General features: G+C 39.4%; 1 protein-coding gene across 3 annotated transcripts in view; it reads right to left on the bottom strand.

The window, feature by feature from the left end:
• The window catches only part of RFX3 (regulatory factor X3), a 140,587-nt gene that overhangs the window by 42,280 nt on the left and 71,914 nt on the right, over positions 1–26,393 (bottom strand). For all 3 annotated transcript variants that reach the window (XM_075136899.1, XM_075136900.1, XM_075136901.1), the window contains exons 2-3: positions 24,757–24,881; positions 9,907–10,004 (exon numbers count right to left, since the gene is read on the bottom strand). In XM_075136899.1, the coding sequence (XP_074993000.1) occupies positions 9,907–10,004; positions 24,757–24,881 (223 nt within the window). The remainder of the gene's footprint in view (positions 1–9,906; positions 10,005–24,756; positions 24,882–26,393) is intronic.

Below are 26,393 nucleotides of genomic sequence, written 5' to 3'. Positions count from 1 at the left end.
GTATCTTGGCAAGCATGATAATGGAAAGGTCAAAAGGTAAAAACCAGTCAGTTTACCCAACCATTAATTTTCTTATTTAAGCACAAAAATCTGTAATATTGCTTGTAATCAACAGGCAACACCATTTTGAAATTCAAAGTTCTCCATTAACTTGGAGTTGCATATGCTGAGATGCACTTAGTCCAAGTAAATAAATTTTAAAAGTATTATGATTCAGAGAAAACAGAGGTGCCCAATCTCCATATAAATCTCCAATTCATTTAGTATAATCAAACAAAACACAAAATCATGCAACACCATGCAACTAAAGAAGTTCAACAAAAAAAAAACCAGACACTTTTGTCCAAAAACACAACAAGAGGAGGAAGCAGCATCCACATTTTATGTAGTAAGCTGGGGATTAATACACCTATCCAGGAACTTGAAGTCAGGCTTTTTCCCTTTATCTAGACAGGGATTAGTTTCTTACCAATATATAGAAAAGATCATGGCAATTTACTATTTGTTGTTATGGTTTTTTAATTATGGAAACTTACACAAGGTTAATTAACTAGTAAACAGTGGACTCAGAGATAATGATTCCTTCTTTAGCTTCAGAAAATCGTTACTTTTAAATAACTGAAGAACATATGGCACCTTATCAACCACCAAAGTCAGAACTTTTGTTGTATTAACTATGGCCACAACAGTTTCTCCCTTCCTCTTCAGAGACTTTCAGAAAGTCCAAAACTTTAGTTTTAAAATCCTAAATGTTTCATAAGCCTCACACTACATCATTTTCTCTCACCCCTCCTTAAGCTACTTAAATGTCTTCCTTTTTATTTTGAGTATTTCAAAAGCCTGAAGATCAGCTGCAAGAAACTTGAAGTTAATCTAAAAGAAATGCCTTGCAGTCTACTGAAAACAAAGCAAAATAGTTCTTTTAGGGACTAATGCTCAAGCAGACAGTTAATCTATTAACATTACTTTTGGAAAGTTAAAATCAGTTGATCTTTGCATTGTAATAACCTATGTATGTGTTTAGGTACCGTTCAGGTCCTGATTAATCTGTTTTATCAAGCCAAGATATCATTGTGATACTTGTGATACCATTGTGATATTGTTTATCTTGTGATAAGCAAGAGAACTGCTAGCAGAATTACACAATTTACAGAATGTGAACAGTGCTGTGCAGCAGAGGACAATTTAGGAAAATGTAGTGATGGAAGCTCAGGGGAAACAGTTCATGCAAATGATTGTCAAGGGACTGAACACTGTAATTTCTCCCAAAAGAGAAAAGAAAAACTTGTATCAGTATCAGGTATCGGTAAGGAAAGGAACAAAAGGACAAGGCCATTGTTGACAGTAAAAATAGGCACGGCTAGAGGAAAAAGACTGTCCAAAAGAGGTGAGGAGAACAAATCTCACTTGCAGAAGTGGAATTGAAGACGCAGTTCTTTGAAGCAATGCAAACCCTAGAGAATGCTCAAAATTTCACAAGAAAATTAAGTCACAGACTTTGTGTGGAATAGGGAGAGAAAAGGAAATGCTTGTTTGCTTTTACCTTGTTTAGATCTGTATATCATGTATAGTCTCTAAATAAGGACTGATTATAACAGAACACCTACATCTGCTTGTAAGAGTACTCCATATCAATGGATCAAGAGCAATCATTGGGGAATACCAATGGGTCACACTCCAAGATAAACACACTCTTCCCTTTTTTCCAACAACGACCAGGTTCTTCTAGAATACCTGATTATTGGAGATGATTAAGCAAACCTTTAGCAATAGAGATCAACAGGGTAAATAAAAGTGAGATAAAACCATTATTATTACATGCAATAATAATTGCAATTTAGCAATGAGCCTTTTAACTTAACCAAAATATAAACTAATTCATCTGGAAATTAAAAATGCAGCTGGATGAGATGATGTTTTGGAAAGCAGTTTTAAGGTCATTGTATTTGATAACATGACCTCTCAACATAAAACTGTAGCAAAGAGGAAAATACAATGTTATATCCTGTACACACACACAAGGGATAACTTGAAGTAAGAAAGTGATCTTCTACTTCTCCATAGCACTTGTAGCACAAAAATGCAATACTTTCTCAAATAATCTGACATATATCATATAGTCAGTTCTTTCCCATTGCAAAAGTTGTAAAAGCACTCCTACCTCTTCTTTTCTTCAACAGCTGCATCTAAGATCATCTAGGGACTAACCTCAGTGTAACTAAAGTCTTCTGGCTCTTTATGAGAACACCTTGGTGATATACTGTGGCTTGAGATACAAGGTAGGCAACAGAATCTAATAGTTCCTCCTATTGAACACTGTAAAATTCAGTGTTTACTAGAACGTGGCATTAGAAAGTTCATCAGAGTTACTAAGAAGTTTGAAGTCTAAGTAGTTAGGCTGCAGAATCCTAGTTTCCAGAAGGCTGTGCAAACTAGATTATGTTTACGCTGGAGCAAGTCACACAAAGTCAGACACTGCGTGATTTCAATTTAGATTAAGCAAGCCCAGAACATGTGTCCAATGGCGAGATCCCACACTGGAAATTAATGAGACCAGCTTGAGTTGGACTAGGATTGCAAGGCACATTAGTTCAAAGCATCACCTATTATGCCTTATTGCTTGCATATATTTTATAAGGATTTGTAAAATATAATGCTAGAAATAAAACACATGGAGTTGTGGTAGAAAGTTGTTAATAAAATTATATTTTTTGGCATATGAAACCAGAAAAAAACTAATTTCTAAGTTCAGTAAGCCCCAGCATTAACACACAAATTAAGTGCAATGTTTTGCGCTATATTACAGACTGTAACGTAATGTTACTGAGCTTAACTTTTAGAGACACTTTTGTCTCTTCAAAGACCCTGACACTTTGAAGAAAGGAGACAAATAAAAACAATGGCACAGAAAGAGCAAACCTCGTTGCTGTCCTCCCTTAGATTTCAGTGTGCACAAGCACACATAGGAAATCATTTATTCCCAGTTGCACCTATGATTTGGTTCTATGTAAATGTCAAGAATCTGATCTATAGACTACTATAAATCAATGTTCCTGCCACCCCATCATGTCTCAGTAACTTACATAGGCTGATCATGGCCCCGAATTTTCTTTGAGCAAGTAGCTATGGGACAGACTTACCTTTCCCATATTTATATTTGCCTAGAAAACATCACCTACAGACTTATGCTGGTTTTATCCATGTCTTAGAAAAGTCTGCCTTGTTGAAAGATTTTTCCATTACTCTGTGTTTCAGTAAAAAAACCCAAACAGATTTATTTCCTTTTCCAGGAATTGAGAAATGCAGAAGGTCTTTAAATAAAAATATTCAAATCAGGTTAGAAGTCCAGACAAGTTAGCTCAAGTGCAGTTTGTGTTTGTTTTAAATTAGGTTTTAACTTGAAATTATATTCCGGTAACTTCTGTGTCTTGCAAAATAAATAATTAACTACTGAATTCTTATCGCTAGCTGTAGACACCAAGTTGGAAAATTCAAGTCTTGGGTAAAATGCACATAAATCTATTTTTTTACTTGAAGATTTATATCTTTTATACTGTAACTTGAAATACCAGCACCCCTTCACAGCATCTTAATTCATACAAGAAAACCATTCAGTGTCAATTTTTTCATTTTTCTGTAATTCTAATTCAAACAAACAAGTAACATAATAATTATTATCTTACTCATCAAGTAATAACCTCAGAATTACTCTTGTGGGTTTTGGTATGGATTACCTGCATAGCTCGGCAGGCAGGTATGTAAGTATTTTTTCACTGTCATCTCTATAATCAAAGTTAGCCTTTTATGGTGCTTAACTAACTACGGTATTATTTCCTGCGATATAAATATGATAAGCACTAGATGAAAATAAATATTTCAAGATACCCTATTATTTATATGCAGAGTAACTAATGCTCATGATAATGCTATGGTATTGCAATGTGGTAGAAAACCTCAGTGCATAAAAGCCAAGAAAGTATTTCACAGCAGAACAATATCCTCAAACTCCTTTAAGATTTTAGTATAATCCCGTGGTCCTAAAGCTGAAAGTGAGCTTCACAGAAACTAGAGAGAACAGAATCCTTTGCCTGAGGGAAGGCCTTATCACAGCCAATGTGTTGCTGCAGCCTCTGGAGGTGGTGTATCATAAGCAACGGGAAGAAGGGGAAATGCCATATATCCTAACTCTGACACAACAGAACATGATACAGCAGTTGAATGATAATGGAGAGGGCTAAATCATTTGTCTCACTCTGTCTCATACAACCTCCTGCCTCCCCACAAAGAAATCTACTCCTGTAACCAGAATATTGATTCAGGGCTTTTTAATAACAGATCAAATCCCAATGAAGCAATAACCTTCTTCCACAAAAGCATCCTCACATGATCTAAAGAGAGAGATCGAAGAACTGATAAGACAGTAAGTCATCCTTTCCTTTCACCAATCCCCCTTTATCAAACGGAACTGCTAAAACCAAAGATCAAAACCTACACTATGAAAGGGCAATTAATGCATCTATAACCAGAGAACAAAAATTCAAAGTAAGCAATTTCCTCTATAATAGTGAATAGTTGACCTGCTTTATGCATATATATTTTCTCTATACGAACAACTTAAAATATATCAGCAAGAAAAAGCTTTATAAAATTTACTGAAAATAGAGTTGCATTATTCCATATAAAGAAATTCTTTTTTGTCACATTCAAAAATTAAAGTAAATATGTTACTGACAGGCATTCATTATCAATAAAAAAGAACTGAGATCTTCAACACTCAGTCCAAGATCTTTTTCCACATGGAAATAAAGCAATAAAAGCACACACAATGCACAACTGCAGGAAAACCCTATAAACCAGGGAACGAAGTAAATGAAAACAGAGGAGAAATCTTATAAATTATATTCTTAGGACCTGTAAGGTAGACAGGTAAGGGAAGCTTAGTTACAGACCTCTAAAAATTCTGATGAAGTACTGCAGACCTATAGTCCAAGAAATATGGTATTGCCACTGCTAGGAACAGGGTTTGTACTAAATCTGCAAGACCTCAAGACTTGGGCTTGTCAGGCTTCCTTTGTCTAGACTTGTGTGTGCTAGCCTAGAGCTTTGTTCTTGCTTAGCTGTAACAGTAATTGTTGAACAATCAGATAAATGTTACTTAATCTGTTTCCATTTTAGCTTAGTTTTCTATGATTGTGTGGTATAAAACCTATTGTTAAAATGCTGATGCATTGCTCTAACTAACAGACAGTGATATCAAATAGCTATTCTGTGTAGAATAAACAATCCATGACCCTAGATTAAAAACGTAGCAAAGAGGATCATGAGCATGGAATGATAGTATTCACGAAGTATCCAGCAAATGTAAAACACACCATATATAGTTAATTCAGATGTAATATGGAAATGGAAACCAATGAAGAATGAATAAGGTGTAGACTGTGCTAGAAAACATATTAAAACTAGCTGGAAGTGGATTCAGTGTGAGTAGAGAACCCCCCACCATCCATCATACTTCTCCAGGCATAACACTTGTGATGGTGGTAACTTGCTGTAACCCTTTCTCAGATGGAAGCCATTGACCTTAGTATGCAGAGGGGTAGTAAAAGGGTAAGCATAATGCCAGAGAAAAAGGAATGGATACTAGGAAGTACTAGGAAGATAAAAACTGTAACTGTATTGATAATAATTCTTTGATCTGACAGTAAAGATTTCAATTAAAGTAATAGTAAATTCTTGGTTTTGCATACAAGGTATGTTTTGCCCACATAAACCACACAAATTGTAGTACAATAAACTGGTGAAGAATGCGGTTTGGACGCAACAGCAATAGCAATTCTTGGTCAATCCCAGCAATTAAAACCCTTTTTGCCACACCAGAATTATCAGGTAAATGGTTACATTTGATTAATACATTACAATTTATGTAAGAAAAAAGTTCATGTCTAGTATAGGGGACTCACTTGGCTTCTTAATATAGGTGCAGCCATAATATTCTTTATCTATTCTAAACTGCCAGGTAAGCCTGTACATGTCATCGCAACAACAATGCATTTTTGTTTCAGGACAGAGTGACATGCTTGACAACCAAAATTGTTGTTAACCAGACACAAACGCCGATAACATAATTCAAATATTCTCATATTATACAACGTATGTGACAAGTCGTAGGTTACGCACCTTGTATTATCATTATACCTCCAATTATAATAAACGCAAATAACTTTTAAGCGTAGACAAAACATGATATAAAATGCGTGGGAAGAATTGTGTTATAAGAATACAACAGTTACACTTACCAAAGACTGTGAAACCCGACAAACTTCTTATCTTTAAAATCAAAAGATTCAGGTAATTCTTTCCTCATATATATTCTAACTGCATCCTTTGTTGCTATCATATATGGACTTAAATCAATGCTAGTTTGCAAGTGCTTTATTTTGAAATAAAGAATAATTATTTCATCAGACATGCTGTAACATTTATTCCAGAGATGCCTGTACACTGAATTAATGTTTTCACCCTAACTACGCGATGCAGACTTCTTATTCCATTGCTAGAGCAGTACTGTCACTTCATAGATTATGGAAGCATCCTATATCTGGAGTTAGACTAAGATTTTGATTTAGCATGGTCATAAAATAAATCAAACATATAATCATAGGAAGATAACCCAAAAGACAATCCAGTGATCACTCCAGTCAATCGCATCATTTACAAATCTAATCCTATTTTCTGAAAGTGAAATAGACAATTTCTGGAGTGGGAGTAACTGGACAAACTGGCTGTAACACACTTTGTGAATCTGTCAGAATCCACAAGGCTCATCTTTCACAGTTTTCAGTATGAAGAATAGAAAAAGATGAACTGCAATCTGAACACTTGCCTAAATATTTTAGCACAGGAGAGGCCGGCCTCTGTCACAGCAGAACGCAACACAGTCTATGCCAACTTTGTTTAGGGATATGGTAAGCTTTTTGTTCACTTCCAAAAATTCTAAAATGTCACTCCCACATTGATATAGCTCTGAACAAGCTAATTCAGTGGCAAAACAAGAAGAGGAAAAACAAATATAATTTTTTTTAAACCATAGAACTTAGGTAACAATAAAAACAGCAAATAGAAAAACAATTCTTTAATCTCTGAGGGAAGCTAGCCGTCAGCAACCTAGACCTCCATTCTCCTTCACCTATCAAATAAATGGCATTACAACATGTAATACATACATTCAATAGCTTTAATGTACATAAATGACATTTTTCCATTCTTAAGCTGGAGTATAGAAGTATATAGGAAAATGTGTTTCACAATATATAGTCTTTAAAAATTCTGAGTAGAAACACAGACTGGTCCCATTCTCCGTGTATGAAACCATAATCTTTAAAAAGATTTCCTAAAAGTATTGAACAACAAATTGGCAGTTCACAATGTTGTTCACAACAACATGGGCGAATTCTTCTTCTATAGGAGGGAAAGACAATCTGTATTAGGCTCACCTGCTAAGGAGAGCCTTCTTATTGTGTTAAGGAAGTCTTTTATATCCCATTGACTGATTTTGCAGAAACTGACAAAGGGATTCAGACATACACAACAAAATCATGGAAACCTGAAGGTTCGTACTAAGCAGTCAGTAATATCTGGTTCACATAAGAACTTAAAAGTGATAAAAGAGAAACTTGGATAGCCTATTTAAGAATGACCTCTTTTGGAGGTGGACTAACAGTGGACTATCTGGTCACAATGAAGTCACGCTGCTGCTAAGTGCTGCTGCACGGGACATGCTAGAACTCCAGTATGAACTGGAGTCAAAGGCAGCCAAGAGGTATGCTACAATTGATATCCCTAACACATTCTTCTCGATCCCCTTGGCAGCAGAGTGCAGGCCACAGTTTGCTTTCACTTGGCGGGGCATCCAGTACACCTGGAATCGACTGCCCCAGGGGTGGAAATACAGCCCTAATATTTGCCATGCTCCCTTTTTTGCTGTACATGTTAAAGACCGGTTTTGGCTTTTGCAGTTACAAAAATCAAGTAATGAATACTATGACCAGGAATAAAGGGAGTTTGCCTCTAGCCAGATGGAGGAAAGGGGCAATCATGTTTACTGGACTGTGTAGATTCAATAGCCTGGCACATCAGCCCCATGGGAGATAGCTTGTGCTGTAGCACTTGGGCCAGTCTGAAGAGGACAAGATGTGAAAAAATATGCTTTACACCACAGCCAGGGACCATAGTCCCATGCTGGGTGCCAAAAAGGACTGTCGTGGTTTAACCTCCCAGCCAGCAACTAAGCACCACACAGCCGCTCGCTCACTCCCCCCTGGTGGGATGGGGGAGAGAATCAGAACGGTAAAAGTGAAAAAACCCGTGGGTCGAGATAAAGTTTAGTAAGTAACGCAAAAGCTGTGCATGCAAGCAAAGCAAAATAAGGAATTCATTCACTACTTCCCATCAGCAGGCAGGTGTTCAGCCATCTCCAGGAAAGCAGGACTCCAACATACATAATGATGACTTGGGAAGACAAATGCCATAACTCCAAACGTCCCCTCCTTCACTCTTCTTCTCTCAGCTTTATATGCTGAGCATGATGTCACATGGTATGGGATATTTCTTGGGTCAGTTGGGGTCAGCTGTCCCAGCTGTGTCCCCTCCCAACCTCTGTGCACCCCCAGTCTGCTCACTGGTGGGGTGGTGTGAGAAGCAGAGAAGGCCTTGATGCTGTGTAAGCACTGCTCAGCAGGAACTAAAACATCCCTGTGTTATCAACACTGTTTGGAGCACAAGGCCAAAACATAGCCCCATACTAGCTACTATGAAGAAAATTAACTTTACCCCAGCCAAAACCAGTGCAATATGGAAGTCTAATGCATATTTAAGATTGTTTAGGATTTACAAGTGAGAAGAAAACAGACAATTCAGTATGTGAAAAATGAATTAAGCAAAATATGCTAGTAGAGATGACCGAAGAAGGCTGCCAGTGTTAACATCAGAAGTCTCTGATCCAAATAATATTGCTCCTTTGAATCAGTTTTGGATTACCATCAACCTGCAGACAATAAAGAAGCTTTCTCAATCATATTTCTTCCTAAAGCCAGTAACACAGCAAAAACGGCAAAAGGTAGGTAAATGAAAAAAAGAGGCACAGAAGCTCCTTCCCAAGCAACACGATCCTACTTTGATGTTTGAGCCAACTTCAGAGCTAGTGCTGCTCCAAGTCAGAGATTAGACTAGATAACCTCCAGAGGTCCCATCAAACCTAGATTATTCTTTTTATGTTTCTAAACTTGTGTATTGGAGGAAGGAACCCAATGATGGAAAAGCACATTCAGGGAAGCAGGAAGTGCATAATCACATGCAGAAAAGAGGCTAAAGAAACAGCAAAAGGAGACAATGTTACCCTCCTTCCTCTGCCTCTCCTCCTTCCTTTGGAAAAAAATACTTATTTTATTAAACTCAGGAATGAAATTACATTACTACTTTCTTTAAATAATAACTACAGCTGCTGCACCTTTCTATGTGTTTGCCACTAGGATTGCAGCCAGGAAGTCAGAAGGCCCTGCCTTCTGTCCTGAGGACAGAAGTTATACAGTATGCCCTACAGACAGAACTTACCCATAAACTGAAAGGTAGTTTTTCAAAAAACACTATGCTGTGTAAGTAATTTCATGTAAGTCCAACTAAAACAATCCAAAGAATTCTATTTACACAAAAATTCTGCCTTAATAAAAACAAAGAATGTGAATTCAGCTTTTCATCCAAAAAACTATTTTGACAATAAAAGACCCTCGATTGAGTAATTTTTCTTTCCAACTTAAAATACACTAGTTGGTAGAATCTAACTGAAAAAAACTTAAATATTTAACTTCAGATTTTAATAAACATTCAAATTCCGATCATTTGCCAACTTACATAGCTCCATTAGTGTAGACTGTGTCACTTCCCTCCACATACTGAACCTGGGCTGGGTAGACATGCTGTACCTGTTGCACAGTCTGCACTTGCTGTACCTGAAAACAAGAACACCAGAAACTTGGGATATTGTAAAGAAGGACCGATGCTTCAGTGCACCTAATGGCTTCTAAACAATATGGGATATCTCTGTTCTCATAATTACTACAGGTATGTCATAGCAATAGCAAAGAAAGTTATTGTTCTTACACAATATTTGTTCTGTAAGTCTGGTAAATGGAGCCCTAACATTGAAGATGCACACTCATGGAGCATACATACCTTCAGCCAAAGACAGAACTAACTGGAAAGCATAATAAGGATGAAATGAAGTGTAACTATGCTTTGCACCAAGCTGACGAATTACATTTACTATGGAAGAAAGTATCATTTGGCCACATGTATGCCTTTTCTTATTCCGTTTCAGTCCTGAATACTACAAGCCTTACAATCAAAGCCCAAATGTGTTGCGTAAGATTAGATATAAAGGTTCACATTAAGATGGTTTAGGTCTTGTTTAACTGGAGTTAAACTACAGTGATACAAGTTTTTTTCCCAGTAATGCTTTGACTCAATGTACAATTATGGATCAAACCCCCCAATCTGAGTAACCCCTTCTCTAGAATATCATCAGTTATAACAAACTCTGACAAAACCTGTTTTTACGTCAATGAAGTAAAAAACAAAAGGCAGTAAGCTATGGACTATCTTCACATACATTGCTGAGATGGCATGCCTGTTTTGTAAAAGCACACATAGTCACAAATCAATTTCTTTCATTCATATACTATGTAGGTAAGCTCCAGGTTATGCAGATTTCCTTTCCAGTCTTAACTTTTTGTCTTCTGGCACAGTAAAGATTAAGAATTCCATATTTTACACCTGCCATCATTTAAAGAAGCCATATTTTGGTTCAAGCGCAGTCCAGAATCTAGAAGATGCAAAAGGACTTAGAGACTTCACAGATTGACACAATTTTACCCAAGGAACTGAATCAAGAAAGTGACAATGCACATGTTTAGTAAATAGTTTTAACATAAACTACTTTTAAGTGACTGTTATTTTTCTCAGATATTTTGTTATGAGGCAACTTCAGACTGATCCAGTTTGCAAACTAAGGATTGCAAACACCATAAACCCTGATGAATCTGGGTTTCATGCATTTGATGGATCATCTCAAAGAGTTCTTTGAGAATACCCTAGTTTAATACCTTCAACTCTGCTGTATTTTAAAAAGTTCTGTAAATAAGGACATTTTTCCTAGTCTTTCATAATTTGGCTCAGACTATGAAAGGAAAATCTAGGTTTTCACAGAAACCTTCCCTTAGGTTGACATTAAAACCTGAATTCTGGCAAAAAACAAAACACACAAGGTTTTGAAGGCAGCTATACTAGCACGATAGAAAATCAGATGTTTCTGACCATTAACAGCAATAAGACACAACATGATAGTTAAAATATCTATTAAAATCCAAAGTTTTCTGATTTCCCACATGAATCATCACATAAATTGACAAAAATACCTGAAATACAATTTCTCAACTTCAAAAAATATACTTGAAAGATGTTTTCTAATTATTAAGGTAAGGTATAGCTATGCGCATTTCCTCTCCTAATAATATTTAGTTATTTAACAGAAAGATTCAGTTCTCAAAGTCAACACAAAAAACTCTGATCCAAATTATGCAAGTTATTAGGCCTTAGAACAATTTTTTTAATTAAAAAACATAAATAGCTGTATTGTGCAACATCTTTTCAAAGCATTAAACTACTTCTATTTCCATCACCTTTGACTTCATAACTTAAATTAATTCAAATCATAATTTCATGGAAAGAGCTTGATCAAAATCCACCAAAAGAAAGTTATGGCTGTAAGCTTGCTACTAATTAGTACCTCTTAATATTCAAATTCGCCAATCTGTGACAAAACCAACTACTCATGCAATAACTGGCTAAAATGTATATGTACTTTACTGCGAAACATATATGCAACATGATAGTTTTTAAGTTTCCTCCTCTTGGGTGACTCAAGTTCTACGACCTTTAATCAACGGGAGAAGGGCAGTCATTGTTGATCAGTCTATTACAGAGCACCAAACTGATCTACTTAACCTATACAAGTGAGAAAACATCTTGAAAGCAAGCTTTGTTCTTCAAACCAGTAATTTGTCACCTGCCATGTAATGGATATGCTCAATTTTCTGTCCCGGTAGTACAGCTGGGGAAACACTGTGGAAATGATGCTGTCAGTATGAATTCCATGTTCTTGTCCAACCTCTCCCAAAATGTACTTCATTCCCTATTCACACACACTGGATATGGCTTACTCCCTATTAAAAAAAACCCACACTATTTTTCTATTAATAAAGGAAATGTGATTTTCTCCCTGCAACCTGCATACTGATAAAATGGAACCCTACAATATGTACAAACACAACATTAAAAACTTTCTATCAGTAAATGCAGGTCACGTTCCCATTCTACACAAGGTATTATATTCTCTCATTATTCTTGAATACAAGCTGCTACCATTTCAAAAAAAACAGATGCCGCACAGTGCAAGACATTTACCATAGAACTGAAAGGATAGAGAGGATACTGCAGGGACAAAGTGGTATAGAGTGTATCAAAGCTCAGTGTCTATTGGACAGGAAACCGAAAAATTCCAAAACGTGTTTATTTTCTGAATTGGAACAACAACAACAAAAATTTTCATTGATTAAGTTCAAATTTTCACCAATTTTAATATAAATTCTTTATTAGCCTATATGCAGTACTACTAGGAATGTCATGACTGCTTATGCAAATAAAGTAACTTATTTTTTAAATCAACATTTAAGAATGGATACACTACATTGCTATTAAAACATCTTATCTACTTCTGTATATCAAAATGTTTTTCCTTTAAATTTTAACAATGATGTTCAATACAAAAGGGCCACTGAATTAGGTTAATTTTTTTCCAATACAGTAATAAAAAAAGATAGTTTATAAAAAAAGTTATTTTGCTTCAGCTTCTCTGAAACTCAGTATTGCTATGGTTAAATTGATTATGGTGCCCAAGGAAGCTTTAGTCACTACATTATATTGCAATGTACATAACAACTTTAAGGTAGAGAAAGTCAGAGCTAAGTCAAGCAATGACAAATAAGTAAGTGGCCTTTAGGATAGCCTTGTATAAGAAAATTCTGCGATGCTGAAAATCTTTGTTATATGATACCTTCAATACTAATTTTATTTCTTAATTCACTTAATTTTGGGAAAAATTTTCATGAGAATTAAATCCAGTGCCTCTGGATTTTCTTCTTCATCTTCAACAACAGGAAGAAATGAAATGCATATATCTACTCCCTATGAGCACAAAATTACTTTAGAAGAAGTTGGTTACGAGGTAACAAAACACCACCAAAAAAACCGAACATTTTTTGTGGAAATTGTAAAAAAAAAAATTTCTTTCTTCTGTTTTATTTATAATTTTCCTTGCTCCTTTTATTAAGCTGTTAAAGGAATTGTATCAGCTATGTTCTTTAGTTTTTGGGGCAGAGCAGAAATTGGAAATAATGAGTTAAGTAGGCTCAGATGAAAGATCTCTCATTCCTCTTGCTTCAGTGATTCTAGCTTGAAATAAATAACTGGAATGTGAATGAAAACTTATTCCAATATACATGTGTATCTATAACTATGAGTTGAAGGGGAAAAAAAAAGGAAAATAAATTTTATTGTTAATTATACTACCTCAGAGGAACAAAAGAGGGACTAAGTTATATTGTATCTATGAGAGTTTGTCAACAAAAATAAAGTGCATAAAAGCATACTGAAATGCAGAAATTACATTGAAGCATAAAACCAGTATTTAAGAGAGAATTTTCATTTCCAATAAAAAGTTCAAAGTACTACTAAGGAAAGGGTAGAACAATAGGGCAAAATATATAAGGACTTTTAAACTCCATTTAAAAAAGAACATATAATTATTCACAGTGCCTATGCAAATGACTATGCAAAGTGCATCATTTTCTGTTCTCAGAGATAAAAATAATTTTTGTACCTTCATTAGTCTGGATTACTTTTGGCAAGCAACATATAAATAGCACATGCTGTAGTATTCTAAGCACATTCATATTTATATAATGGCTAATGTCAGCTCATGATTATGTTTTTCATATGCTAAACATGATTTTGCATTAAGAGCCATTTTGATTAACAGAAGTCTGCATTTCCCGTTAATGATACAATGCTTTGTGAACCCGATGGCCATCGTGTATGGTGAATATGAAGAAATACTTTGCTCAACTTCTGACACATGAATATACTTTTATAAAATTAGATGATTATTTTTAATTGTACTTCTCCAATCCTTCCACACTGCATGGCATAAACTACTAAGTGAGGTTAATTCTGAATCCTTAGAAGCTCACTGCACTGTCCTAAAGAGTCCCTGTTGAAAAAGGAAGGATACATTAGTGAAAAATCCCCATATCTGAGGAAACAAAAGACTAAGAAAATTCCTCAGGCTATTAAAACGGAATTTAATTACACTCCCACCTTTTTGGTCTTACTCTTGTTGCTCTTTGTTTAGATGTGGACATGTTTGTCCCCTTACTATTCCCCTCTATCCCATCTCAACAGTGGCAGCTGCTGTGCTGCATGAAACCAGCTGCCACCAGTGCCACTTTTACCAGAGGGGAAGCCCAGGTTTTCATTAATGGTACCTTTTTTTTCCTATTTTTGGAGCATCACAGCAGACTTTTATAAGCTCCATATTGATACTAGCTATATGCAAATTACGGATTTGTTTTACCTGAAAATACCAAAAGTTACTTTTTTGCTGTTTGCTCAAAAGACAGGATCCTTCAGTACAAAGACAGCTGTAGGAAAAAGGCTCTTAGTCCACCCTTCCAGTTATTCAGCTTGCTTCAGGGCTGTCGTGGTTTAACCCCAGCCAGCAAAAATAAACGCCACGCAGCCGCTCGATCACCCCCCCCGGTGGGATGGGGAAAAGAATCGGGAGGGCACAAGTAGGAAAGCTCCCGGGTTGAGATAAAAACAGTTTAATAATTGAAATAAAACGAAGTAGAACAGTAATAATAACAATGAGAACAACAACAATAACAGAATACACAAAGCAGGCAATGCACAACACAACCGCTCACCAACCGCTGACCGCGTGTCACGAACGGGGGGGCGAGCCCCCCCCCCCCCACCTGGTTTTTATGCTGAGCATGATGTCACATGGTATAGAATACCCCATTGGCCAGCTGGGTCCACCACCCCGGCTGTGCTCCCCCCTCCCCCCTCCCGGTGCAAGCATCACCCAGCAACAGCCAAAGCATCAATGGGCCATCAACGCTCCTTTCACACCGAACCCAAAACACAGCACACCCCCCAAGCTACTGGGAAGAAAGTTAACTCTGTCCCAGCTGGAACCAGGACAATATCCACCCCTTATTCTATACCATCTACATCATGCCCAGGTCTCACATTTTCCCATACATTCCAATTAGTCACCGCTACTTTTCCCTGCCTTTTGATATACACACACAGAGAGATATCATTCCCTTAGTCCATGGGCCATCCCTCTAAAACGTCCGTTGAGTTCATGTAGTCCATGACTTCGGGTTCCACCTGTCATAACGGTCTTGCAGGGCAGGAGAGATGGTGTGTGGTGTTGGGCTCTTGCATGCGGAGGCCAGTTCTGGGCGCTCGTCCGGTTCTATCATTGTTGCACCTTGCTCAGTTTCATCGGAGTTCATCCTACATTAATATGAGTGATTCTTACTGTAATACTGTTAATATGGCATATGGTAACCATAGAAGTGATGACATACAGTACTATGTAATAACTAACATCGTACAATTCAGTTCATTGGCTATTTTCACCCAAAATTAAATCCCCTTGAGGTACACACTGGACTTCCCCATCCTTTCTCATCACCCACCAAGTGCACCCAGGTCCCTGAGCAAAAGCAATCCCACGGATGGGTTTTCCCTTGCCAGAGGCAGGAGCAACCCAGGCTGTCTTCCCCAGCATATTTCTCATATGCACAACAGGGACTTTATCCCCCCTCTACAGCACGTAAGGGTTTGGATTGGGCAGGGCCAGCTCGAGTGACAGATCCCCTAGTGTTGACTAACCAGGTGGCCTTTGCTAAATGTGTGTCCCAATGCTTGAATGTCCCACCGCCCATTGCCCTCAGTGTTGTCTTTAACAGCCCGTTGTATCATTCAATTTTTCCGGAGGCTGGTGCATGGTAGGGGATGTGATAGACCCACTCAATGCCGTGCTCTTTGGCCCAGGTGTCCATGAGGGCGTTTCGGAAGTGAGTCCCGTTGTCTGACTCAATTGTTTCTGGGGTGCCATGTCGCCATAGGACTTGTTTTTCAGGCCCAGGATGGTGTTCCGGGCGGTGGCATGGGGCACAGGATATGTTTCCAGCCATCCTGTGGTTACTTCTACCATGGTGAGCACGTAGCGCTTGCCCTGTCGGGTTTGTGGGAGCGTGATATAATCAATCTGCCAAGCCTCCCCATATTTATACTTCAACCATCGTCCTCCATACCAAAGAGGCTTTACTCGCTTGGCTTGCTTGATTGCAGCGCATGTTTCACATTCGTGGATAACTTGTGCAATAGTGTCCATGGTCAAGTCCACCCCTCGATCACGAGCCCATCTATATGTTGCATCTCTCCCTTGGTGGCCTGAAGTGTCATGGGCCCACCGAGCTATAAATAATTCACCTTTATGTTGCCAGTCCAGATCCACCTGAGCTACTTCGATCTTGGCAGCCTGATCCACCTGCTGGTTGTTTTTGTGCTCTTCACTGGCCCGACTCTTGGGCACGTGAGCATCTACATGACGTACTTCTACAGTCAGGTTCCCTACCCGGGCAGCAATATCTTGCCACAATGCGGCAGCCCAGATGGGTTTACCTCTGCGCTGCCAGTTGTTCTGCTTCCACTGCTGCAACCACCCCCACAGGGAATTTGCTACCATCCATGAGTCAGTATAGAGATAAAGTACTGGCCATTTTTCTCGTCGGCAATGTCCAAGGCCAGCTGGATGGCTTTCACCTCTGCAAACTGGCTCGATTCACCTTCTCCTTCAGCACTTTCTGCAACTTGGCGTATAGGACTCCATACCGCAGCCTTCCATCTCCGATGCTTTCCCACAAGGCGACAGGACCCATCAGTGAACAGGGCATATTGCTTCTCGTTTTCTGGTAGTTTGTTATATGGTGGGACCTCTTCAGCACGCGTCACCTCCTCCTCTGGGGATATTCCAAAATCTTTGCCTTCTGGCCAGTTCGTGATCACCTCCAAGATTCCTGGGCGACTGGGGTTTCCTATTCGGGCCCGTTGTGTGATCAGTGCGACCCACTTACTCCACGTAGCATCGGTTGCGTGATGTGTAGAGGGGACGCTCCCTTTGAACATCCAGCCCAGCACCGGCAGTCGGGGTGCCAGGAGGAGCTGTGCTTCAGTACCAACCACTTCCGAAGCAGCTCGAACCCCTTCATATGCTGCCAATATCTCCTTCTCAGTTGGAGCATAGCGGGCCTCGGATCCTCTGTATCCCCGACTCCAGAACCCTAAGGGTCGACCTCGAGTCTCCCCTGGTGCTTTCTGCCAGAGGCTCCAGGTAGGGCCATTCTCCCCGGCTGCGGTGTAGAGCACATTCTTCACATCTTGTCCTGCCCGGACTGGCCCAAGGGCTACTGCCTGAACTATCTCCCATTTAATTTGTTCAAAGGCTTGTCGTTGCTCAGGGCCCCATCTGAAGTCGTTCTTCTTCCTGGTCACGTGACAGAGAGGGCTTACGATCTGACTGTAATTTGGAATATGCATTCTCCAAAAGCCCACAACGCCTAAGAAAGCTTGTGTTTCCTTCTTGTTAGTTGGTGGAGACATGGCTTTTATTTTGTTGATCACATCCGTTGGGATCTGACGACGTCCATCTTGCCATTTTATTCCTAAAAACTGGATCTCCTGTGCAGGTCCCTTGACCTTACTTCGTTTTATTGCAAAGCCGGCCTTCAGAAGGATTTGGACTATTCTCTCCCCTTTCTTGAAAACTTCCTCTGCTGTGTTGCCCCACACGATGATGTCATCAATGTATTGCAGGTGTTCCGGAGCCTCACCCTGTTCCAGTGCGGTGTGGATCAGTCCATGGCAAATGGTAGGGCTGTGTTTCCACCCCTGGGGCAGTCGGTTCCAGGTGTACTGGACGTCCCTCCAAGTGAAAGCAAACTGTGGCCTGCACTCTGCCGCCAAAGGGATGGAGAAGAAGGCATTAGCGATATCAATGGTGGCGTACCACTTGGCTGCCTTTGACTCCAGTTCGTATTGGAGTTCTAGCATGTCTGGCACAGCAGCACTCAGTGGCGGCGTGACTTCGTTCAGGCCACAGTAGTCTACTGTTAATCTCCACTCTCCATTGGACTTTCGCACTGGCCATATGGGACTGTTGAAGGGTGAGCGAGTCTTGCTGATCACTCCTTGGCTCTCCAGTCGACGAATCACCTCATGGATGGGGATCAGGGAGTCTCAGTTGGTGCGGTATTGCAGCCGGTGCACTGTTGTGGTAGCGATTGGTACCTGTTCTTCTTGGACCTTCAACAACCCCACAACAGAAGGATCCTCTGAGAGACCGGGCAAGGTGGACAGCTGTTTAATTTCCTCCGTCTCCAAGGCTGCTATACCAAAAGCCCACCAATACCCTTTTGGGTCCTTAAAATACCCTCTCCTGAGATAGTCTATGCCAAGGATGCACGGAGCCTCTGGGCCAGTCACAATGGGGTGCTTCTGCCACTCATTCCCGGTTAGGCTCACTTCGGCCTCCAACACAGTTAACTCTTGGGATCCCCCTGTCACTCCAGAAATACAAATGGGTTCTGCCCCTTTATAGCCTGATGGCATCAGGGTTCACTGCGCACCAGTGTCTACGAGAGCCTTATATTCCTGTGGATCTGATGTGCCAGGCCATCGAATCCACACAGTCCAGTAAACCCGGTTGTCCCTTTCCTCCACCTGGCTGCAGGCAGGGCCCCTCTACTCCTGGTCATCATATTCGCTATCCACTTCTTGTAAGTATGAGTCAGAAGCCCCTTTGTTAAGGTCGGAAGTGGAATCAGCCCTTCTACTCTGTCTGGGGAACTCACTGGAGACTGGAGCAGCAGTTTTCCTGGAAGAACCCCCTTTTGTGGTTGTTTTCCCTTGCAACTCATGTACCCTTGCCTGTAGGACTGAGGTAGGTTTTCCATCCCACTTCCTCATGTCCTCTCCGTTGTCACGCAGGTAAAACCACAGGGTGCCCCGGGGTGTGTACCCACGATGTCTCCTCTCTTCCGCAGAGGGACGCTTGCTCCTAATGGCTGAGACACTGGCCCGTGCAGGTGGGGAGCAGGACATACCCTCTTTGAGTTGTTGGACCTCCCGAGACAGTTTCTCCACAGCAGAGACACAGGCCCGTAGGGAGGAAGAGAGACTTTCTTCATATTGCTGGAGTTGGCCAGCCAGTTCATCCACTGTTTGTTCCTCTCCATCTCTCCAGGTCGTTACTGCCAATGAGTTTGCATGTGACGCTGGTGCGCTCCGTACAAACTTCCGCCACATGGGTCGGGTGCATTTGACTTCATCTGGGTCTTTGGATAACTGCTCGTTGTTCAGGTCATCATAAATCACTTCCAGCACAGCTAATTCTCTCAGGTACTGGATACCTCTCTCCATGGTGGTCCACTTGCCTGGGTGGCATATAACATCTTCCTTGAAGGGATACCTTTCCTTCACACCTGACAGGAGTCGCCTCCAGAGGCTGAGGACTTGTGCCCCTTGTCCAATCGCTTTGTCAATGCCCCCTTCCCTAGAAAGGGATCCCAGCTGCTTGGCTCCCCTACCTTCTAATTCCAGGCTACTGGCCCCATTATCCCAGCATCGGAGCAGCCAGGTGACAATGTGCTCGCCTGGACAACGGCTGAAGTCTTTTCGCATATCTCGCAGCTCACCCAGAGATAGGGATTGGGTGGTCACCATCTCATTTACGGGTTCTGCCTCCTCCTCCTCCTGTTCTTGTGATGGCCCTGGTTCATCTTCATCCCTTACTAGACGAGCTGATTTTCTTGTGCATTTTCTTTTTGTATAGGGGCGACTGATACCGGCAGGGGTTGGTTCTCTGTCGCAGGGGGCGGAGTAGCTGCTGTGCCTGCCCGGGGGGTGAGGGAGCCGCTGTGCTTGCCGTGGGGGGTGGAGTAGCCACAGGGCCTGTTGCTTTGTCATCAGCTGCAGAGACGTTTCCTTCCCCTTGGGGGTTCTGAGTGGTGTTAAATAGGGCTCGGTAGGCGTGGGCCAGGCCCCAGCACATTGCAGTGATTTGTGTCTCCCTAGAATGGCCAGGGTGACAGCATACTTCTTCCAAATATTCTACTAATTTTTCAGGGTTCTGCACTTGTTCAAGGGTAAAGTTCCAGAACACTGGGGGTGCTCATCGCCCTAGGCATTTGCCCATGCTATCCCACTCACCCTGCCACTCATAACTATCCAGCCTTGGGGCAGATCTCTGGATTACATTCTTAAATTGCTTACTAACCTTGGATAAAACCGCAACAGTATTCCCAAGGAGTACCAAGAGATGTATCTTAACTACCCAGGGATGTTCAAGGTACTGGCAAGTTATTTTAACAAAGGAGATGACATCATAGAGGAAGGTAGCGAGGGTGCCATTCTCTATTTCCTCCATAAAAAATCTCTCAGAGGAAAAGGTATAATTGCTAATGGTCTCCATGAGGTGGTACCCGAAATGCAGAAACAGCTTCATTACGAATCCCAAATACCAAATAACCCCCAATGCCAGCGTTTTAGTAACAAATCTCCCAGGCAAAACATCATTAATCACAGCAGAGCACAACAGACTACAAAACCCAACTCCAATTTTTAACAGGTACAGTAAAAACAAGAGCATGGTGCAGAACAAATTAATATGTTACCAGATATAAATTCCTTAATATGCTCTAAATAATCTGTCGTTATCTCAACCCTTCGTGCCCCACGTTGGGCGCCAAAAAGGACTGTCGTGGTTTAACCCCAGCCAGCAAAAATAAACACCACGCAGCCGCTCGATCACCCCCCCCCCGGTGGGATGGGGGAGAGAATCGGGAGGGCACAAGTAGGAAAGCTCCCGGGTTGAGATAAAAACTGTTTAATAATTGAAATAAAACGAAGTAGAACAGTAATAATAACAATGAGAACAACAACAATAACAGAACACACAAAGCAGGCAATGCACAACACAACCGCTCACCAACCGCCGACCGTGTGTCATGAACGGAGGGCGAGGCCCCCCCCCCATCTGGTTTTTATGCTGAGCATGATGTCACATGGTATAGAATACCCCATTGGCCAGCTGGGTCCACCACCCCGGCTGTGCTCCCCCCTCCCGGTGCAAGCATCACCCAGCAACAGCCAAAGCATCAATGGGCCATCAACGCTCCTTTCACACCGAACCCAAAACACACCATACCCCCCAAGCTATTTGGAAGAAAGTTAACCCTGTCCCAGCTGAAACCAGGACAAGGGCAAAAATGTTTCATTTTGAAAAGGTATCATACATTTTGTGAGCATAAATAAACACCGATGCCATGAAAACAACCCCAAATAAATGCATGCATGAGATGTCATTTAAGTATGGTGTATATACAGGAATGGAAACATGGGAAACAAAAACCTCACTAGGAAAAATGAAATTACACCGCTTTAATGTTAATTAAAACCAAATTAATCTAAAATGGCATTATTCACTAAAAAGTACTAATAAATCACTGTAAACATGATAATACAGAAGTTGCAGCTTACACCAAATTGTTGCATATACCCAGACACTTATGTTACAGTATGTTTGATTTGACAAAATTCAAGAAGTGCCCTATTGTTTTAGTAGATTATATTCACAAGAAAATATAATCCAAATATGAATATTCACACATATTTTGGATACAGCTCACATTATTAAGATGTCTCTTATAAACCATAGAAAAACCAAAAGCATATCTTATATACTACGCACCCAAAACCTTCCTTCCAACTTTCAACATTGGTAACTTTGAAGGTGCAGAAATAATAAGCCCTCCCTCTGCCATCAAAAGAAGGACTTTATGAAATTAGCAGTCTTTCTCCTGATTTTCTTTAGGCCAATTGGCCCATTCCTATCAAATGTACATAAAGCTGATATTAACTTTAGGCAAATGCGACCTACACACAGATAATTCCTCAGGGCATATCACACCTACAATTTCCTCAACACAGTGATTGTTTCAATGTTTGATACTCCTTTTTGTTTTTAACCCTACAGTTGCAATTACCTACCCCACCTACATTCTTCATCACATTTCCTGCTGGCATACCACATTCACATCTTCACTATTCCTTTTCTCCTCATCATGCATCCATCCATTTCCATAATCTATCCTCTCTCTCTACACAAATCTCTCACACATACCGTGTTTTTATCACTGCAATACTGTCTGCATTGGATTTCCCAACACTCTTGCTGCATCTTCAACCCCTGCAAAATTTTGAAGAAACTCCTATTCCTTGGCTGGGCTGATCCCTGAGCTTTTCTTTGAAACATTATGCTGATTCCTACGGTCAGTGTTAAGAGTCAACGGGAAAAATATAATCTAATATCCCCACAGGGAAAAATAATCCAAAAATAATTATGGAGTATTCAATGAAAGGGAATACTCAGAAGCAGCAGTACTAAAGGAGACGTATGTAAGGTTGATCAGGGACAGTTTTCCATACTCAGTGCAACAAAAAATTCAGTTTCCTGTTCTCATTAACATATAATCAAGCAAGAAAAAAACAATCTACTCCCAGGCTTCTGTGTTTTGACATGAATATTACATTAATAAAGGACAACTGGAATAACTTCAGAAAAGATACAGACAGTTGGTGACAAAGGTTAATGCATTATTTATGTGGGAAAACAAGGAGCCAATTCTATCCTGTAAGTTTTCAGAAAGGTAGAAACTTTGCACCAGCAAATTTTATAAACACCAAAGCCCTCCTCATTCTTCATTTGCTTGTGACAAAAATAGAACAGAAATGCATAGAAAATCCTATCCTTACAGTTCAATCAATCCAATGATTAGAACTACAATACTATAAAGTATCCTGTATGCCACTAACTGGTTACTAATCTGCAATCCCCCACACTGATCAGTACTTCATATGGATAAAATTCAGTATGTAATATTAGATGATCATATGTATATCCTATTTGCTTAAAACAAGCAACTGTGTAGCACTACCAAATTGCCATCTTTTATCTGAAAAGCTGAAACACAGGAATAACAAAGAACAAATCACATAAACTACATCTATTAAACATGTGTCATCATGAAAGAACACAAAAATCAGACAAATTATCCAGATCGTATTTCATAAAGAAAAAAAGTCTTGCACTTCACAAACCTTACAAAAGAGTTAACCAGACAAAATCTCCTACAAAGGTTAGCTAAGTTCAAGCATCATGGAAGCTTCAATTAAAACCTAACATAGTATTCAGAAGCCTCTATCCTAATCAACATTCAAGTAAAGAGAGAGTGAGCTATTTAACAGTCTGAACTTAGGAGAAAGTATTTCAAACAATTCTTAATTCACTAGTGAATTCTGAGAAAATACATAAAGACAAGCATTTAAATAAAATTTTATAAGTCCAAATTCAACACTTTTCTGAATCAGTTTTTTTAAAAACAAGCCTGCATCCTAAATGATACATGAAGATATAAGCAGAAACTATAGCAATGGAACTATAAAGTATTATAAATGGAGTCTGTACATCAGGAAAAAAAGGTTAGTGAAATGCATGAGACTGTGGAACATAAAAATGCACCACCTGGAATTTTAGAGCTAAACTTAATAAATGTTTTTAATTTAGGGAAAAGTGCTCTACCAGCACAGAAACAAATTACACTATTTAATAAACTATGTCCAGTTCTCAAACTATTGATTCTGAAACTGTGAAGTCAGCTTTCGATGAAAAACAACATCAGGTGTCACCCAGAGTACCTGTCACATGGACAGCTAATTTCTGTGTATTCCGGAAAAGTCTTGGACAGCTGTCATGGCTTTCACTTTCAGTCCCTGTTTTCTACCTCCATATTTTTCCTTTTTTCCTCCCCATTTTCGTCAGCCACCACTGCTTCCAAAGCTTGTGGGTGCAGCATAGGTGAGTCACCGTCTCATGTAACAGAGGTGTGCACTGTGCTGGCTGCTACAAAAGTCTTCTTACTTCCCTGGCAAATGCACATAATGAATTACCTATTGTCATATCACAAATATTTTCATTACATTGTGCAAAGACCTGTAAGGAGTCAAGCCTAGAGATGCAAAGGACAGTGCTTTTCATTTTTACATTTGTATTGCACTTACTTGGACATCCAAATGAAAGGAGAAATGATATAGCCAATAATATCAGAAACATATTCATTATTCATTATTTAAAGGAAAAAATGTAAATACTAAAATGTAAATAATAAATTAAAGTAAATTCCTATGAGCTTACATGAATTCCATAATAACCTACAGTTAGAATCATGTATGTGTACTACTGGTGCTTGTCAGATGCTCTAGTTAAGGAACAGATCATGAAAACAGCTTGCTTTTCTCCAGCTACTTTAATTCCAGCAAAATAAAATTGATAAAAGCAGAGCAAAAGAATTCATTTAGCAGCCTTGTACAAAATCAAGTTCTTCACTACATTGTGAAGAACTACCCTTCCTGAATTTTTTTTTAATCTTCCCAAAACTAACAGTCACCTACCTGTTGCTGAACTGGTACCTGCTGTACTACCTGTGTGGGCACTGCTGCCTGGCCAGCCACAGATGTTTGTAAAGTCACAGTCGAACCTGTATCCGACCCAGTCTCTGATGTCTGCATCGTGATCTCTGAATAAAATTAAGACATAAAATTAAAAAGTCAGTGCATTAATTTTTTTATTTTGTCACTTATATTAGCACACTAATTTGTCGCTTATTCTACTTGGATCTTAAAATTAGCTAATACCAATGTTGGTATGAGCCAAAAGGTTTTTCCCCCTACTAGCATATGAATTAGTACAAATGGGTTTTTATCTTACTTTTATCTTACATATGTTCAAAATATCTTTTATTTACATGTGCAGAAACATATATCACTTCTCTGAGTTATGTCACTTTAGGAATAACTCAGAAAAATCAGCAGCAAATCTTCCCTCAGCTTGTAAATAGCTGGTCATCATTCAAAACTGTTTTTTCTCTGGCTTGCTGAATTACACTAAAAACTCTATACATTCAAATTCAAACTTCTAGCAGGCCACAGAATGAAGGGCTGTAATCTGGAAAGCAAACTCTGAAAAGCATTTAATGAGTCACAGTGAAAAAGCAACTCAAATAACCTTTTTCAGTAGAAAGCAGTAAAGCAACTATTGTAGTTAAAATCTGAGAAGAAGAAACTTTTCGACACTAAAACCATATAGAAATACATACCTAAGATCGTGGCCCTGACATTTAAAGGGAACAATGGAAATTTAGACAGAATACAGAAATGGTTTGACAATCAAGGAAAATGCCTTATGAGGAAAACTTATCAGAAAGACAACTAAGGATGACTTATGCCTTCATAGGAAACATAGACTGGGAACTACGGGATTCCTCAATTTTGCACAGCAGAAATGACAATACAATTGACTGCGTGACAAACCAAAATTGATTCAAAATCAGGAATTAGACTTTTTTTTTTTTTAAATTTCTTCTAAGCAATGGACGATTAACCGGTGAAAATAATAACCAGATGAGGCAGGTTCTTCTTCACCTGGTACTTTCAAAACAGAAGACTGTATGCTTCTGTGAAGAATTACAGTAAACAAATACAAATTACTAGTCTGTAAACCGAATGTTCTGTGATCTAGAAATTTTACTGCCCCTAATCTCTATTAATCTATATTAGCTACAGAATACTTTGGCAACCTAAGGACCAATGTCACTAAAAATAAGTAGCATTATCATGCATAATAAAAGAGGTTTATATGAAAAAAATCTACAAATACTTAGAATGCCCTGTCCAGGTGATCTTTTAGTTTAACTGGACAGACCCAGATGGCTGACAAGGAAGAAACCAGACTTTAATCCCTGCCCAAAAAATAACAATCTCCCCCGCAAAAAAAACTATAATATTTTTTGAGACAAAACCATAATAAAAACTGTGTCTATTCAACGACATACCAATATATAGTAGGAGGAATTCATTACTGTACCAAAAAACCTCAGAGCCTCTCAGAAAATTCAATGTTCTCCTTGCTTGACAATTGAAACAGCTGCCACAAGAGACCTTCCTTTCAAGGCTGAGTTCCACAGCAGTTTAAGCTGATTTAAACCTGGGTTTCTGCAGTCCCTCCCTCCAACTACTTCTGACTCACTTTG

This window comes from Calonectris borealis, chromosome Z (assembly GCF_964195595.1).
Source record: "Calonectris borealis chromosome Z, bCalBor7.hap1.2, whole genome shotgun sequence".
Taxonomy (NCBI): Eukaryota; Metazoa; Chordata; class Aves; order Procellariiformes; family Procellariidae; genus Calonectris; species Calonectris borealis.
Note: the sequence above shows the minus strand (reverse complement) of the source record. Positions and strands in the feature narration are given on the sequence as shown.